Source organism: Homarus americanus, unplaced genomic scaffold (genome assembly GCF_018991925.1).
Source record: "Homarus americanus isolate GMGI-L3 unplaced genomic scaffold, GMGI_Hamer_2.0 scaffold52512, whole genome shotgun sequence".
NCBI classification, from domain to species: Eukaryota; Metazoa; Arthropoda; class Malacostraca; order Decapoda; family Nephropidae; genus Homarus; species Homarus americanus.
This window is the reverse complement of record NW_024735442.1, coordinates 10335614-10353655: the sequence shown is the minus strand read 5'-3', so window position 1 is coordinate 10353655 and position 18042 is coordinate 10335614. Positions and strand designations below refer to the sequence as shown.

Below are 18042 nucleotides of genomic sequence, written 5' to 3'. Positions count from 1 at the left end.
CTGATGTGTGTGTTTACCTCCCTCAGCTGATGTGTGTGTTTGTCCTCCTCAGCTGAAGTGTGTCCTCCTCAGCTGGTGTGTGTGTTTGTCCTCCTCTGCTGATGTGTGTTTGTCCTCCTCAGCTGGTGTGTGTTTGTCCTCCTCCCAGCTGATGTGTTTGTCCTCCCTCAGCTGATGTGTGTGTGTTTGTCCTCCCCAGCTGGTGTGTGTGTTTGTCCTCCTCAGCTGGTGTGTGTGTTTGTCCTCCCCAGCTGGTGTGTGTGTTTATCCTCCTCAGCTGGTGTGTGTGTTTGTCCTCTCTCAGCTGGTGTGTGGTTTGTCCTCCCTCAGCTGATGTGTGTGTTTGTCCTCCTCAGCTGGTGTGTGTGTTTTGTCCTCCCCAGCTGGTGTGTGTTTGTCCTCCTCAGCTGATGTGTGTGTTTACCCTCCCTCAGCTGGTGTGTGTTTGTCCTCCCTCAGCTGATGTGTGTTTACCCTCCCTCAGCTGGTGGTGTGTTTGTCCTCCTCAGCTGATGTGTGTGTTTACCCTCCTCCAGCTGGTGTGTTTGTTCCTCAGCTGGTGTGTGTTTACCCTCCTCAGCTGGTGTGTGTGTTTGTCCTCCCTCAGCTGATGTGTGTTTACCTCCCTCCTCAGCTGATGTGTGTGTTTGTCCTCCCTCAGCTGATGTGTGTTTTACCTCCCTCAGCTGGTGTGTGTGTTCTCCCCAGCTGATGTGTGTTTATCCTCCCCAGCTGGTGTGTTTGTCCTCCCTCAGCTGATGTGTGTGTTTACCCTCCCTCAGCTGGTGTGTGTGTTTGTCCTCCCTCAGCTGGTGTGTGTGTTTGTCCTCCTCCTCAGCTGATGTGTGTTTGTCCTCCTCATCTGATGTGTTTACCCTCCTCAGCTGATGTGTGTGTTTGTCCTCCTCAGCTGATGTGTGTGTTTACCTCCCTCAGCTGGTGTGATCTCCTCAGCTGATGTGTTTGTCCTCCTCAGCTGATGTGTTTGTCCTCCCTCAGCTGATGTGTGTGACCTCCCTCAGCTGGTGTGTGTTTGTCCTCCTCAGCTGATGTTTTTACCCTCCCCCAGCTGGTGTGTGTGTTTGTCCCCTCCTCAGCTGGTGTGTTTGTCCTCCTCTCAGCTGGTGTGTGTGTGTGTGTTGTCCTCCCTCAGCTGATGTGTGTGTTTGTCCTCCTCAGCTGGTGTGTGTTTGTCCCCCTCTCAGCTGGTGTGTGTTTGTCCTCCTCAGCTGGTGTGTGTGTGTTTGTCCTCCTCTCGCTGGTGTGTGTGTTTCCTCCCTCAGCTGATGTGTGTTACCTCCCTCAGCTGGTATGTGTGTTTGTCCTCTCAGCTGGTGTGTGTGTGTTTGTCCTCCTCTCAGCTGGTGTGTGTATATTTGTCCTCCTCTCAGCTGGTGTGTGTTGTCCCTCCTCTCAGCTGGTGTGTGTTTGTCCTCCTCTCAGCTGGTGTGTGTATATTTGTCCTCCTCTCAGCTGGTGTGTATATTTGTCCTCCTCTCAGCTGGTGTGTGTATATTTGTCCTCCTCTCAGCTGGTGTGTGTTTGTCCTCCTCTCAGCTGGTGTGTGTTTGTCTCCCAGCTGGTGTGGTTTGTCCTCCTCTCAGCTGGTGTGTGTTTGTCCTCCTCTCAGCTGGTGTGTATATTTGTCCTCCTATCAGCTGGTGTGTGTATATTTGTCCTCCTCTCAGCTGGTGTGTGTATATTTGTCCTCCTCTCAGCTGGTGTGTGTTTGTCCTCTTCCATATCTTTTACTGGTTACGTTAGTCAGCTCAATACACGACATCCCTGACTAAAATGTCTCGGGGCTAATGTTCCAATGTGTTCTCCTGACTTCGTGTTCCTTGTGTTCTCCTGCCCCCTTGAGGTGTTCCCTTGTGTTCTCCTGCCCCATTGGGGTGCTCCCTTGTGTTCCCCTGTCCCCTTGAGCTGTTCCCTTGCCCTCATGAGGTGTTCCTTTGTATTATTCACGGGGTGGAGTCAGGAGTATGATATTTTCTCCTCGTCAGAGACAGACAGACAGACAGAAAGAGAGAGACAGAGAGATTGTGTGTGTGTGTGTGTGTTACCCCATAAGAAATAGCTAGCTATAAGAACGTACTTATTGGGATGACTTTAAAACAAATAATAATAATAATAATAATAATAATAATAATAATAATAATAATAATAATAATAATAATAATAATAATAATAATAATAATAATAATAATAATAATAATTATTATTATTATTATTATTATTATTATTATTATTATAAACAGCTATAAGATGGCGTGAATATTACACTGGGCTTTACCATGATGAGATACGCTATGTTATCGCCACTAAAAATTAGAAAATTAAGGTAGAGATACTTTTGTGCCTCGGGACTAACACATTACTCTCCACCGTTCCTAACTCATAACATTTTTTTACCAAACAGATGAAGGAAGAGTCCACCATTATTCTTGTGAGATAATGACGGTAATAAAGACTCCAGCTTCTATTATTAAAACAAAATTTTTTATCACCTGAAAATTAGACACCCCGGTTAATCCTAGCTAATCTAACCTATCCTATACTACCCTAACGCAAATCTAACCGAACCAAACCTAACCTAACTAAACCTAAACTATCTTAACGTAAATCTAACCAATTCTAACCAAGCCAAGCCTAACCTAACCTAACCTAATCTTTGCAAATAGCTTAAGGTGGTTAATATTCTAGTGAAATAAGCTTGGGTGTCTAATCTTCAGGTGATCTTTATTGGTGTGGGTGGTGGGAGACTGGAAGGTAAATTTACACTACGACTCACCGGAGATAATACTGCTTGTTCATGATCACCATAACTGTAACATTATGGTGCATGACTCCATAAAACTGGGAGTAAAGTAGTGTTAAAGGAGCACCAGTTTCTCTTGCTGTATGTATGTATGTGTGTGGGTGTGTGTGTAAAACTACCATTCACTGCTAAACCGAAACACCGATGTGGATGACCTGACTACCTAGGAGGTCCCTCAGCATCCAAAGATGACCCACTTCAGCTAGCCTCCATCCCTGGATGAGGTAGCTGCTGCCATCAAACAAATGAAAAATAACAAAGCCTCAGGGCCTGATGGAATTCCAGCCGAGGAAGTACAAAGCAGGTGGACCTCTGCTTACCATCCGTGTCCACTCTCTCCTGGAGAATATATGGGAAAAGAAGGAAATCCCCCAAGCTCCCAAAGACGCCTCCATCGTCATTATTTATAAGAACAACAGAGACCGGTCAGACTGTGGCAACTACCACGGGATCTCGCTGCTGTCCGTAGCTGGCAAGATTATCGCCCGAGTCCTCCTAAACAGACTTCTTCCTGAGGCGGAAGGCTTTCTCCCAGAATCTCAAGGTGGCTTTAGACCATCGCGTGGCACCACTGACATTATCTTTGCTGCCCGCCAGATACAGGAAAAGTGCAGAGAACAGCGGTTTGACCTGAACATGGCCTTCATCGACCTAACCATGGCCTTCGACTTGGTCTACAGGGAAGCCCTCTGGTGGACCCTCAGCCGTTTTGGGTGCCCACCAAAATTCATCGCCATTGTGAGATAACTCGACGATGGCATGAACGGCAATGTCCTGCACAAGGGCACCCAGTCTGCGTTCTTTCCCATCCAAATGGGAGTAAAACAAGGGTGTGTACTGGCAACAACTCTCTTTTTTTTTTATTGGCTGCCTTCCTTACTCGTGCCAGCGCTAATTTACTCGGTGGGGTGGACATTGAGTACTGGATGAAGGGTCTTTTCAAAATAAGACGACTCCAAGCAGGAACAAAGGTGTCGGCAGCTTCCATTACTGAGCTTCAATATGCAGACGACCTCACCCTTATTGCTCACACTGAACGCGACCTACAGGAGATCCTGAACACCTACGCAGATGCGTATGTGCACTTGAATGTATGTAAGACTCAGATTCTCTTTCAGCCTGCCCCTGGTTCAGCCACACCTCCACCATCCATCCAGCTTAACGGTACTACCCTCTCTAATGTTACCCACTTTCGGTATCTCGGCTCCCACCTGTCCACCACCGCGGACATCGATGAAGAGATTCAGCTTCAGATCAGATGTGCATCTCAAGCCTTTGGCAGACTCCGAAACCATGTCTTCAGCTGTAGGGAGCTGAAATTATCTACAAAATTACAAGTATATCGAGCAGTGGTCTTCCCTACCCTGCTATATGGCAGCGAGACATGGGTCACATACAGGAGGCACTTCAAGGTACTTGAAAACTTTCACCAACATAGTCTACGTTCCATCTTCCGAGTTCGCTGGGAAGACAAGAGAACAAATGCCAATATTCTTACTGACACCAACTGTAGAAGCATCGAGGCTACCATTATCCATGAGCAACTAAGCTGGACTGGCCATGTTACCCGCATGGACGACAGTAGACTGCCAAAGCAGGTACTGTACAGTCACCTAACGAATAGTAAACGTAACATTGGCGGGCAACTGAATAGATATAAGGATAGTCTTAAGACAAACCTGAAAAAGTGCCAAATCGACCCCCTTACCTGGGAGACGATTACTTCCCACCGTAACGCTTGGAGGAGCATCACACAAGAAAGTGTCAATACTTTCGAGTTAGCCCGACTGCATAACGAGGCAGACACGCGCCAACGCCGGAAAGACGCTGCCGCCGCCCCGCCCGCACTAAATGCAGCCCCCCACATGTGCAATATCTGTGATCGACCCTGCCGGTCCCGTATCGGCTTCTTTAGTCACCTCAGAACTCGCCAACCTAGGTGACATCCTTAATAATTCATAACATTGTTTCATAGCTGAATGATCGTTATACTCGATTCCGAGTGACAGCAAAATAGTGTGTGTGTGTGTGTGTGTGTGTGAGTGTGTGTGTGTGTGTGTGTGTGTGTGTGTGTGTGTGTGTGTGTGTGTGTGTGTGTGTGTGTGTGTGTGTGTTTATGTGTGTGTGTGTGTGTTTCACTTTTACAAGTTCCTACCTGTTACGGTTCAGGATAGCCAGAATCGAAAATTACACACAGACATCATTTATAAGGCACAATAAAGGAGAAACCTAATTAGGAAATCACTTAAGAAATGAATTATATCCTAGAAGACCGAAAATTACCTTAAAATAATACATACAATTTAGACTCTACACTGGCGGCGTCCTCAGCTATGGCTACAGGAGATGTTTGCATACATACATGTGTCAGTGAGCGCTGAAGTTGTGTTTTAAAATGAGTTTCAGTCTTTTTAAGTGAGGTTGACTCCAATTATTATAACCAGTGCTTTATTGGTCATGTTGCAAAGTATAAGTACCCATAACGCCACGGTCCTTTGCAACACCGGGAACTGACATCAATAATAGGTACCTAATGGTCATCTCCTGGCAGCTCTTTCTTGCACTTGGATCAAAAGGAAGTTTTAGTTCTCAGTGACGGGTGTCTTATTCAAAACTACATTATGGTCGTATCTAGGAGCTAAGGCGTAGGATTTTCCAGGATTTGTCTGCGTAGCCCTGGAATGTTTTTTTTTTTTTTTTTTTTTAACTATGAAGATCTACTACCAAGCTTAATCTATGCCTGGGACTATTACTTGGTGGAACTCCCTGCTACGGTGAGTTGTTCCTAGGTCATCATTTCCCCTATGGTTCAAAATATTGACTTTCAAGCATCTTTAGCCTGTGCACAGGGGACGCCTCGGTGAACACATTTTACATTAAAATATATTTGCTGTCTCCTGCGCCATTTAAAAAACAAAGTATAAGCAGATGGTAAATTAATAGAGAATAGAATAATGAAAAGGTCAAGGATCATGACTGACCTGGTGAGGAAGTGTTGCCCTGACCACTCTGGTGGTTCTGCGCCAGCCAATGTAGCCCGGCAAAAGACGCGGGGGGCAGCCTCCATCTCTGCCGTCCTCTCCCAGGGGCAGTTCACCCAGAGGAGGCACGTCCTCTTCGTCGCCATCAACGTCGTCGTCGTCGCCGATGTCTTGGCTCCTGTCATACAATAAACCTCTGTCGTCTGTGTCTTGATTTTCTGAGTCATCAGAGACTCCGGTGACGTCATCAGTAAAGTGCTGTTCTGCTTGGGGTGTGCTGAGCTTGGCTGAGGCAACCCTGGGGCTCTCTAGTGGGGAGTTCTCCTGCACCTGAGGGGTCACTGGAAGAGACATCATGGCGCGAGCAAGCTCCTGGGAGGGAGAGAAAGGTGGGATGATGCCGCGCCTTTGATCCTGACTAACTTCTGGCAACCCAGGCAGCTTTGCATCTGTCCTCAACCCCATCAGCAGCAGCAGCGGCAGGAGGAGGGTGACGCTGTACGGAGGACTGGCAAACATTGTCCTTAGTAACTATAGCAATGACGCTCACCGGCACCGTGTGGGGGAGACTTGTGGCTCTCCCTGGGTCATGGAGTGGCACCTCACCTGCTCTTATCTTCTCTTCTTCACCTCCTCGGCGGGAGGATTACATTATATGGCCAAATTTGTGTGACTGATCAAAAATATTAGCACTACGGGAACCTTTTAAGCGTCTTCAGAAACTTGTTTTGTATCCCTTATAGTTGAAGACACACACGCACACATATGTATATATTATACAAACAACTCCAATATTATCATGGCTAAGACGTGTGTTCCTGAAGCCTGGCAGTGACCAGCTGGCAGGTGGTGGGGCTCAGCTGGCGTCTTTCTGCTCACCTCTTGTGTCACACAGTTAGTTGTTCACCAGCTGCACCACTCCAGCCTCGACTACGATGGCGTCAACCTGCAAGAGAAGGAGAGTTATTCTCTTTCTCTCAAACAATGGTATAAATTATTTCCTTTGTAAAATACATGAAAATTAAGATACACTTAATGACTCGCACAGTTCTAGGACGAGCAGCCGTTAAAAGATAATAACAAACATGGACACAGCGAGAATACACACTAACTAAACTTTGGATGTTCGCCTAAAATCTAGCACACAATATATCCCCGAGTGGCCTTAATCCCATGTTTCCCACGCCATGACAACATCAGACAAAGGAAGTATTGCACTGTAAAAGAAGTTCTCGACCGACGCCTACACACTATACCACAAGGCGAGAACAGAGATGCTTCCCGCCAAATCGCAATTTTGAATCTTATCAATAAATTTCTTACCGATTATCAGGCTACTGTTGTCATTTACTCTTGTGATTCATAAGCGGGAGTCTATAATTATAATAGTTGACACATTAATTCTTTTGCATAAATTCCCCTAAAAAAAAAGCAAAAGAAGTAAAATCAATGCTAAAGGGTTTCTCGCCATAGAAATGTATACACCAAGTACGCCTATGAAAGTGGACGAGGATGTGGACGACGATGTAGACGAGGAGGTGGACGAGGAAGAAGGCGATGGCTTAATCCTTTGAAGATCATTTCATCCTCAAGGGGATAGAATATGGAGGTGAAGAAGGTGGTGTTAATTGGGAGGTATAAGGGAAGGAGGCTCCAGGGTACAGTACCTTGTGACGGTCAATGTTGCGGCCTCCCTACCATCACGGCCTCGTTCATATTCTGGTTACTAATCATTTTAGTCATAAAACATAGTGAAAAGATTGATAGTAAGTTTTAAGTTGATGCTGAACGTTATATATATATATATATATATATATATATATATATATATATATATATATATATATATATATATATATATATATATATATATATATATATATATATATATATATATATATTTCATGTAGATCCACAATGAAAACGTGAATAAGATAAATCTTGATAAAAGCACACGGGAAAAAGGAAACAACGGAGCACCTCAGCTTTCGTCTTTATTCAAGACATCTTCAGAGGCAACTGGATTACATGGACAGAGAGAGGCTTAAATATACAGGGTGACCTTATAAAACATAAGGTCAGGTCATAATGATGTCATCCACTATATATATATCCACTATATATATATATATATATATATATATATATATATATATATATATATATATATATATATATATATATATATATATATATATATATATATATATATATATATATATATCGATAAAATCACACGGGAAAAGGGAAACAACGGAGCACCTTAGCTTTCGTCTTTATTCAAGACATCTTCAGAGGCAACTGAATTACTAGGACTGAGAGAGAGCTTATGTACACAGGGAAATTATGTAGGTCAGACTGGGAAAGCATTGCAACTCAGAATTAAACAGCACAAGTGCAATATTAGAACAGCATCTGAAAGCCGTGCACTTTTTGTTCATATAAGGAACAATAATCATCCCATAGATTGGGAAAACAGTTTAGAAGTGTATAAATCACCATGTGTCACAGAAAGACTTCTGGTTGAAGCAAGTTTGATTAGAGAAATGAATTCTTTTAACCTTAGTGATGGTCAGTACAAAACTGTGGGTGCGGGTGATCCAGGTATATAAGCTGTTAACACCCAGTTCAACAAAAAACTGAAGTCTCTATTGAGAGGCAAAGCTACTCTCATTAAACATCTTACTTCAACGTCCCCTCCACTGCCATACATGTACGGTGTAATCAAGACCCACAAGCCTAATAACCCAGCAAGACCCATCATTAGCTCAGTTGGGTCAATCTCTTATAAATTATCTAAATGGTTAGTTTCTTTACTAAATCCCTTAGTTGGCAACATTTCTAACTCTAATATTAAGAATAATATGGATCTGGTTGATAAACTCAATAACTTACAAATTAATTATGATTTTAAACTGGTCAGTTTTGATGTAACATCGCTCTTTACAAAGGTCCCAGTTGATGATTTACTGGAGTTCCTCATAGATTCCCTGGATAATATTCCATTGCCCGTCTCGAAAGACAACTACATCGAACTCATCAAACTATGTATTAAGGATTGTAAATTTGAATTCAATGGAGAATATTATGCTCAAAAATTTGGTATGGCAATGGGTAATCCACTCTCACCTGTATTAAGCAACCTATATATGGAATTCTTTGAAAAGAAACTATTAAGTAATATTTTACCACCCTCAGCAGTCTGGTTTAGATATGTTGATGATGTATTATGTCTCTGGCCATGTAATGAGGACCTAAAAGCTTTCCTGCCACAACTTAACAACTTAGCCCCCTCGATCAAATTCACTGTGGAATTAGAGCAGGATATTAAATTGCCTTTCCTAGACTGTCTGATCCACAGAATAGGTAACACCTTTAAGTTCAGTATTTATAGGAAACCTACTAATGTGTGTTCATACATTCATTATTATTCTGCCCACCATAATAGAGTGAAACAGTCAGTATTTTCATCAATGTTTTTACGTGCTTTGAGAATTTGCAACTCGGAATTCATTGATGAGGAATATAAATATATCTATAATATTGAACATAAGAACATAAGAATGTAAGGAAACTGCAGCGGGCCTATTGACCCATACTGGGCAGTCCCGTTTATACCCAACCCCTATTGCTCATATAAGCATCCAACTTATGTTTGAAGTTATCCAGGGTATTCCAGTTAATGATGATATTTGGTAACTTGTTCCATTCATCCACTACTCTGTTTCCAAACCGGTGTTTACCTATTTCACGCCGCAATCTAAATTTGTCTAATTTAATACCATTGTTACGAGTTCGCTCCTGGTTGGATAGTTTGAGTACCTTTGTAATGTTCCCTTTGTTTAACCCTGACTTCCATTTATATACCTCTCTCATGTCGCCCCTCACTCTACGTCTCTCGAGGGAGTGCAAATTAAGATGTTTTAACCTGTCTCTGTACTCAAGGTTCCTGATGCCCGGGATTAGTCTTCTCATTCTCCTATGGATTCTTTCCAAGGATTCTATATCCATTCTGTAATACGGTGACTAGAACTGAACTGTGTAATCCAGGTGAGGTCTCACAAGCGCTAGATATAATTTTAAGATGACCTCGCTAGTCTTGTAACTCCAACTCCTTTGTATGAACCCAAATACTTTATTAGCCTTGTTACGAGCAAAAACACATTGTTTACTTGGTTTAAGATTCCTACTTATCATTACTCCTAAATCTCTCTCGCAGTCGGATTCCACAATGGCATCGTTGTTCATCTGGTAACTGGTTACCCTGTTTACATCTACACTGAGTACTTTACATTTGTCCACATTGAATTTCATCTGCCATTTTTCAGACCATTCGAAAAATTTTTTTAGATCTTCCTGTAGTTTTGCAGTCCTCGTCATATTTAATTACACGAAGTACTGAGCCTTGGGGAACTCCACTAGTGACGTTGCTCCAATGAGATTTAGTGCCGTTTATGCTCACTCGCTGTTTCCTGTCCTGTAACCACGCCCCAATCCATTTAAGGATATTACCTTTGATGCCAAGCGCTTCTACCTTTCTAATTAGTCTTTCGTAGGGGACTCTATCGAAGGCTTTGCTAAAGTCGAGAAAACCACATCATAATTGTGCCCCTCGTCCACCGATTCGAAAACTGATGAAAAGAATGTTAATAGATTAGTTAGACATGAACGCCCGCTTGTGAAGCCATGTTGGGAATCATTGATCAACTTGTGCTTCTCCAGGTGGTTTCGAATAGAATTTGAAATGATTGATTCTAGTAATTTGCCTATTATTGATGTTAGACTGATTGGACGGTAGTTAGAGGATAGTGATCTATCCCCCTTCTTGAAAATCGGTATTACATTCGTTATCCTCCAGGATTCTGGTACTACACCTGTTTTTAATGACATGTTAAACAACTTTGCTAAGGGCATACTAAGCTCTTCCTTACATTCCTTTAATACTCTGGAAAATATCTTATCAGGACCAGGTGACTTGTTAGGCTTCAGTTTGTCTATTTGCTTATTAACATTGTTACTAGTCACTACTATCTCGCTTAATTTGTTTTCTTCACTATCCCTGAATAGAGTCGGTGCCTCGGGAATCATGTTTAAATTTTCGGTGGTGAACCTTAAGTACCCTAGATCCTTCATAGACAAATGCCTTAACATTACTAAGAAATCTTTCTATAGAACCGATCCCAATCCCACCCATGACCATAAGAATCTCTTAGTATTACCATTTCAAAAAAATTTCTCTCTAATTTCTGTACAACTAAAATCTTGGAACGTCAATGTGGCATTTAAAAACTCAGGCACTGTTAAACAAATGTTAATCAAGAACTCCCCCAACAATACAGCTGGCTGCATTTATAAGATTCCTTGCAAGGAATATAATAGGTTTTACTTAGGCCAGACAGGTAAAGATCTTGTAACTAGACTTAAACAACATAAATATAGTGTTTGGACAGGCCAGGAATCCAATGCTCTGTTTGTTCATTTGAGGGATAATAAGCATTGCATTGACTGGGATAATGCCTCCTCAATATACTTTGTAATTCAATTGACAGTAGGAACATTATAGAATCTAGTCTCATTAAACATACCGAAGCAGTCAACATGAATTTGAGTAATGGTATGTACAAACTGGACAATTTTGTAATTAAGAAGATTTGTAACCAGGTTGGGTCAACTTACACTGTGATCTGACTACCGACTGCTGCGTTGATTTTTAAAGATTAGTAGGGTCATTACCTAATACCTAACCATTGTGGACCTGATCTCACCCTCCTCTGTATATATATATAATTTGTTTTGTACGTCTCCTAAGTCTGTACTCACCCCTGAAGATGAGAATTACACGAAAGAGCTTGGGAACTTCGTGTTTTCTTCTTTCCTTGTGGTTATCAGCATATACCTGGATCACGCGCACCCACAGTGATTTACTTGCATATATATATATATATATATATATATATATTTCATTAGCCCAATAAAGCACGCGGACTTCTACATACAATCAACACCTCAACCCGCCAGGATTCGAACCCACGGCCCACGACTGTGACCGGGGAACGCTACCTCTGGACAACCAGGATACTAAAAGCAATCCTAGACTCTTGTTATATTTCACACAAAGCCTGTTCAACGAGCTTATGGCGCCGTGAACCTCTAATGGGGACTGACCACCTACGTGATACGGGTAGTCCCCATTAGAGGTTCACGGCGCCATAAGCTCGTTGAACAGGCTTTGTGTGAAATATAACAGAGTCTAGGACTGCTTTTAATAACCTGGTGGTCCAAAGGTAGCGTTCCCCGGTCACAGTCATGGGCCTCCTGGGCCGTGGGTTCGAATCCTGGCAGGTTGAGGTGTTGATTGTGTGTGTGTGTGTGTATATATATATATATATATATATATATATATATATATATATATATATATATATATATATATATATCTTGATTAAAATCACACGAAAATGGAAACAACGGATACCAGCTTTCGTCTTTATTTATCCACGTTTTCATTTGGATTTACATGAATATATATATATATATATATATATATATATATATATATATATATATATATATATATATATATATATATATATATATATGCAAGTAAATCACTGTGGGTGCGCGATCCATGTATATGCTGATAACCACAAGGAAAGAAGAAAACACGAAGTTCTAAGTAATTCACATCTTCAGAGTACAGACTAGAGAGAGTAATACAAATCAAGGTGTATATATACAGAGGAGGGTGAGACCAGGTCCACAATGGTCAGGTATTAGGTAATGACCCTACTAATCTTTAAATGGCACACAACGGTTGGATGTCAGGTCAGATGGTCAAGTGACCCGGCCTTCTCACCTGATCACAAATCTTAATTACAAAATTGTCCAGCTTGTACATGCTGTTACTCAAATTCATGTTGAATGCTTCGGCATGTTTACTGAAGACTAGGATTCTATGATGTTCCTACCATCAATTGAATACATGGTATTGAGGAGCAAGCATATATATATATATATATGTATAATATCAGTATATTATATATATATATATATATATATATATATATATATATATATATATATATATATATATATATATATATATATATATATATATATATAATCAATATTGGTAGTAAAGGGAATAATGATAATCTTAGCTTGTCTTTATTCAAGACATCTTCAGAGGCAACTGGATTACATGGACAGAGAGGGCTTAAATATGGTTGATGGTGGACCTGATAACATAGAGGTCACGATTATCCAATCCCCACACCAACACACACGTAGAGGAGCTTAAGAGAAGGGGGCGACGTGACTAGTCAGGTCAGGTCAAAAATAAGGGACCCACTAAATAACTATCCTACATCTAGATCAAAGGTTTTCAAAGCATTTTTAACCTTGGGCCACTGACAAATAAATTTATGTAACATATTATCAGTTTTGAACTGACCATCACTAAGGTTTATTGATTTTAATTCCTTAATCAAACTAGCTTCAACCAGAAGTCTTTCTGTGACACAAGATGATTTGAATACTTCTAAGCTTTTTTCCCAAGCAATGGGATGATTATTATTCCTAACATGAACGAACAGGGCACTGCTTTCAGATGCTGTTCTGATATTGTACTTATGTTGTTTGATTCTGAGCTGCAGTGTTTTTCCTGTCTGTCCTACATAATTACCATTACATTTGCTACATGGAATACAATAAACACTTCCATTTACATTCAAACTTGGGCTATTTTTTATTAACATATTGGTAATGGTTGAGTCATACTTGAAAACAACATTAATATTTAGTAGTTTGAGGGACCGAACTAACGGGACAAATTCATTACGATAGGGCAGAGTCAAAATATTCTTAAGTGTAGGAATTTGCCTGGTTTGAGAGGAATGAAAGGATTTTTTAGCCCTTTTAAAACAACGATCAACAAACACAGAAGGGTACCCAAGTTTTTGTGCAATGGAACGAATGTGTTTCAATTCATCATCAATAAATTCAGCGTCACAAATACGCAGACATCTTAAGAACATAGCAGAAAAAACTGACATTTTGGTAGACTCCAGGTGATTCGATAAAAAGTGTATGAAACTGTCTACCTGTGTGGGCTTTCTGTATACCTTAAATTTGTAGTTTTGGCCATTTCTCATGATAAGCATATCAAGGAATGGAAGGGATCCATTTATTTCTCTTTCAATTTTGAATGTGATACTTGGGACAATATCATTAAGCTTGTCTAAAAATTCCAATGGGTCACTGTTTCTAGGCCAAAGACAAAGAACATCATCTACATATCTATACCATGGAGGAATAAAGTCCACTATATTGGGTAGTAATCTAGCCTCAAAAAACTCCATATAAATACAGGCTAGAGGAGCAGAAAGACAATTACCCATGCTCATGCCAAATATTTGCTTGTAAAACTTCCCATTTGCTCTAAACACATTGTCAGTTACGCATAACTCTATCAATTTGAGAAAAGTATCATGTTCAATAGTTAAATCTAACAGTTGTAATTTATCTTTAAGAAATGAAAGTAGGTCTTTCACAGGTACTCTAGTGAACAGTGAATTTACATCAAAACTTATTAATTCACATGGTTCATTGTGTTTCTTGAGTTTATCAATTAAATCACTGCTATTGTGTATATGTGAATTAGATATTTGGCCTGTAAGAGGGGATAGCATCTTTACCAGCCACTTGGATAATTTGTAAGTAACAGAACCCACAGAACTCACGATAGGACGTAATGGATTGTTAAGCTTGTGTGTTTTGATCAATCCATACATATAAGGTAAAGTGGGATTGATTTGAGAGAGCTGTTTAGTGAGATCTGGGTTCTTTTTCAATAACATCTTCATTTTGGAATTAGATAACTTATTAATATTTTCCAGGGGATCTTTCGTAAGCTCACAATACGTGCTTTCATCACTAAGTAATGAATTCATCTTATCATTGTAGTCACTTTTATCCAAAATAACAATAGCATTAGACTTATCAGCCTTGGTAATATGAATATTCTTATTTCTTTTCAAGTTTATCAAGGCTGTTTCAAATCTCATTGTGGATTTACATGAAATATATATATATATATATATATATATATATATATATATATATATATATATATATATATATATATATATATATATATATATATATATATATATATATATATATATATATATATATATATAAGCTTGTGACACGTTAGGCACAGTTATTGAGGGATTGCAGTCTACCATGTTTTTGACCATGTGTGAATAACTCAATTATGGCGTGTGTAGAGACTCACCGTTCCTATATCTTTCAAGTCCTGACAAAAAATTTAAAACGGGATGTAAAAAATACGTTTGGTTGGGGTCTGTTATTTTGACCTTTTTCCCTAAGTGCACTTTCTATTTTCTCTTGCTACGGGAGGCTAAAGGGAGGAAAAAGATTGAAGAACACTTATATCGCTTAAAAGATTATATTTTACGAAATCGAGGAGAGGAAAACAAGCTTAGATCATGTATAAACATGTCTTTGTCCATGTTTACGAGGGGACGGAAAAACATCCTTGTGAGTTTAAATTGTCTCTGAGGGAGTAGGGAAGCTGGTGCTTAAAACGTCAAGGAGGAAGTAAGTGTTTTCAGTTGAGTTAGAGAGTGAAATATAATTCGACCCTCTCATAAAGAAGCAAATTTATAGGTCAGGTTAGGTTCCTACAGCACCAGGAACTTAACCCTTTGAGTACAATGCCAACCTCTTCAGCATAAGATATTTTAACACCTTGAATTCGGTGACCTCTTCCCTGGAGTGTGATGTCATTATACAAAAGTGGTTAAGTTATTGTATACACCCAAGGGGATAATTTATCGCACTTAAGGGGTTAATGAAGAAGGTGAAGGGGGGAGACCAAGAGGAAGACACAAATTAATGTATAGTTCGTGGTGGCGTGAAGACTGTAAGTAGTACAACACACTGGCCACTGGGTATAGAAGGAAGTAGCGTCGCCAGCACCGCCTTCCCCAGCTGTATTATCAGGTACACATCCACAGCTGGGTAGACTGGAGGTGCCCCAGGCGGAAACTAACAACTCTTAGGAACGGAGACGAGCAATGTTTCCACTCAACTTCCACACTCCACGTAATGCCATCAAGGGGTAGGAGATGATCCTTGTCAGGAACATTATGTTTCTTACATATAAAACTAATGTGTCATCAACTACATTTCTGTAACGATAACAAGTTACTCTGCGATAGATTACAGTATATAGTAGATTAACTACATTATATTAGATTACATAAATTAGATAGATAGGTATAGATAGATAGATAGATAGATGTACATAAAAGACAAACACATAATATCCTCGGATGTGAATGATATCTATCGAATTGAAAAATCCGTCGATATTGAAAGTCACTCGGCCGTAATTTGTCTCCTCCGTCAGGCTGAAGATGTAAGACTTCCTTCCACTTCCTGCCGAGGTATACATGACGTCACTTCCTGCCCAAGTATACATCACGTCACTTCCTGCCGAGGTATACATCACGTCACTTCCTGCCGAGGTATACATCACGTCACTTCCTACCGAGGTATACATCACGTCACATCCTACCGAGCTATACATCACGTCACTTCCTACCGAGGTATACATCGTCACTTCCTACCGAGGTATACATCACGTCACTTCCTACCGAGGTATACATCGTCACTTCCTACCCAGATATATATCACGTCACTTCCTGCCCAGGTATACATCACGTCATTTCCTGCCGAGGTCATCATCATGTCACATCCTACCAGGTATACCTATCACGTCATACACATCACGTCACTTCCTACCGAGGTATACAGGTATATCGTCACACATCACTACCGAGAGGTACCTACCGAGGTATACATCGTCACTTCCTACCGAGGTATACAACACGTCACTTCCTACCGAGGTCACACTTCCTGCCCAGATATACATCATGTCACTTCCTGCCCAGGTATACATCACGTCACTTCCTGCCCAGGTATACATCACGTCATTTCCTGCCGAGGTATACATCATGTCACTTCCTGCCGAGGTATACATCACGTCACATCCTACCGAGCTATACATCACGTCACATCCTACCGAGCTATACATCACGTCACATCCTACCGAGCTATACATCACGTCACATCCTACCGAGCTATACATCACGTCACATCCTACCGAGCTATACATCACGTCACATCCTACCGAGCTATACATCACGTCACATCCTACGAGCTATACATCACGTCACTCCTACCGGAGGTATACATCACGTCACCTACCGAGGTATATATCACGTCACTACCTACCGAGGTATACAACACATCACTTCCTGCCGAGGTATACAACACGTCACTTCCTGCCGAGGTATGTCATCACGTCACTTCCTACCGAGGCTATACATCACGTCACATCCTACCGAGCTATACATCACGTCACATCCTACCGAGCTATACATCACGTCACATCCTACCGAGCTATACATCACGTCACATCCTACCGAGCTATACATCACGTCACATCCTACCGAGCTATACATCACGTCACATCCTACCGAGCTATACATCACGTCACTTCCTACCGAGGTATACATCACGTCACTTCCTACCGAGGTATATATCACGTCACTACCTACCGAGGTATACAACACATCACTTCCTGCCGAGGTATACAACACGTCACTTCCTGCCGAGGTATACAACACGTCACTTCCTGCCCAGGTATACATCACGTCACTCGCCAGAAAAATACGATTTTAAAAATAGAGCAAACTCGAATCTGCTCCTGAAAAAAAGACAAGTTTCCAGGTAAATATTTTTTTTGGCCTGTTTTTCGGTCATAAATTCTTAATCCTTTAGAGACGATGGTTTAACGGAATAATAATTTAACATCTTTAGGATAATGTTTTGACACCTCTATGTTGTTTTAATTAATGCCTTTAGGTTGATGGTTTAATTTTAATGCCTTTAATATTATATTTGTAAGACCTTTAAGTTGATGGTTTAACACTACATTGGTTGAACTTTGTGTTTAACCTAGCATAGAGTATGTTAGGATAGATTATGTTTTGCTGGGTTAAGTTAGGTTACATTTGGTCAGGTTAGCTTTTGTTGGTAATGGTCTGAAAACACTGGAGCGCGATAATCAGCATCTTTAAGATAATTTTGTGTAGCAGAAAACTTTTTTACCTCTACAATGAAGACAGAAAAGTGGAGGAACTGAAA

At 40.8% G+C, this 18042-nt stretch overlaps 1 protein-coding gene across 3 annotated transcripts in view; it reads right to left on the bottom strand.

Annotated features, from left to right (window-relative positions):
- LOC121871018 (delta and Notch-like epidermal growth factor-related receptor) overlaps window positions 1–18042 on the bottom strand; it is a 340989-nt gene that overhangs the window by 243406 nt on the left and 79541 nt on the right. For all 3 annotated transcript variants that reach the window (XM_042373072.1, XM_042373071.1, XM_042373073.1), the window contains one exon: window positions 5803–6748. In XM_042373072.1, the coding sequence (XP_042229006.1) occupies window positions 5803–6050 (248 nt within the window). In that variant the 5' untranslated portion in view covers window positions 6051–6748. The remainder of the gene's footprint in view (window positions 1–5802; window positions 6749–18042) is intronic.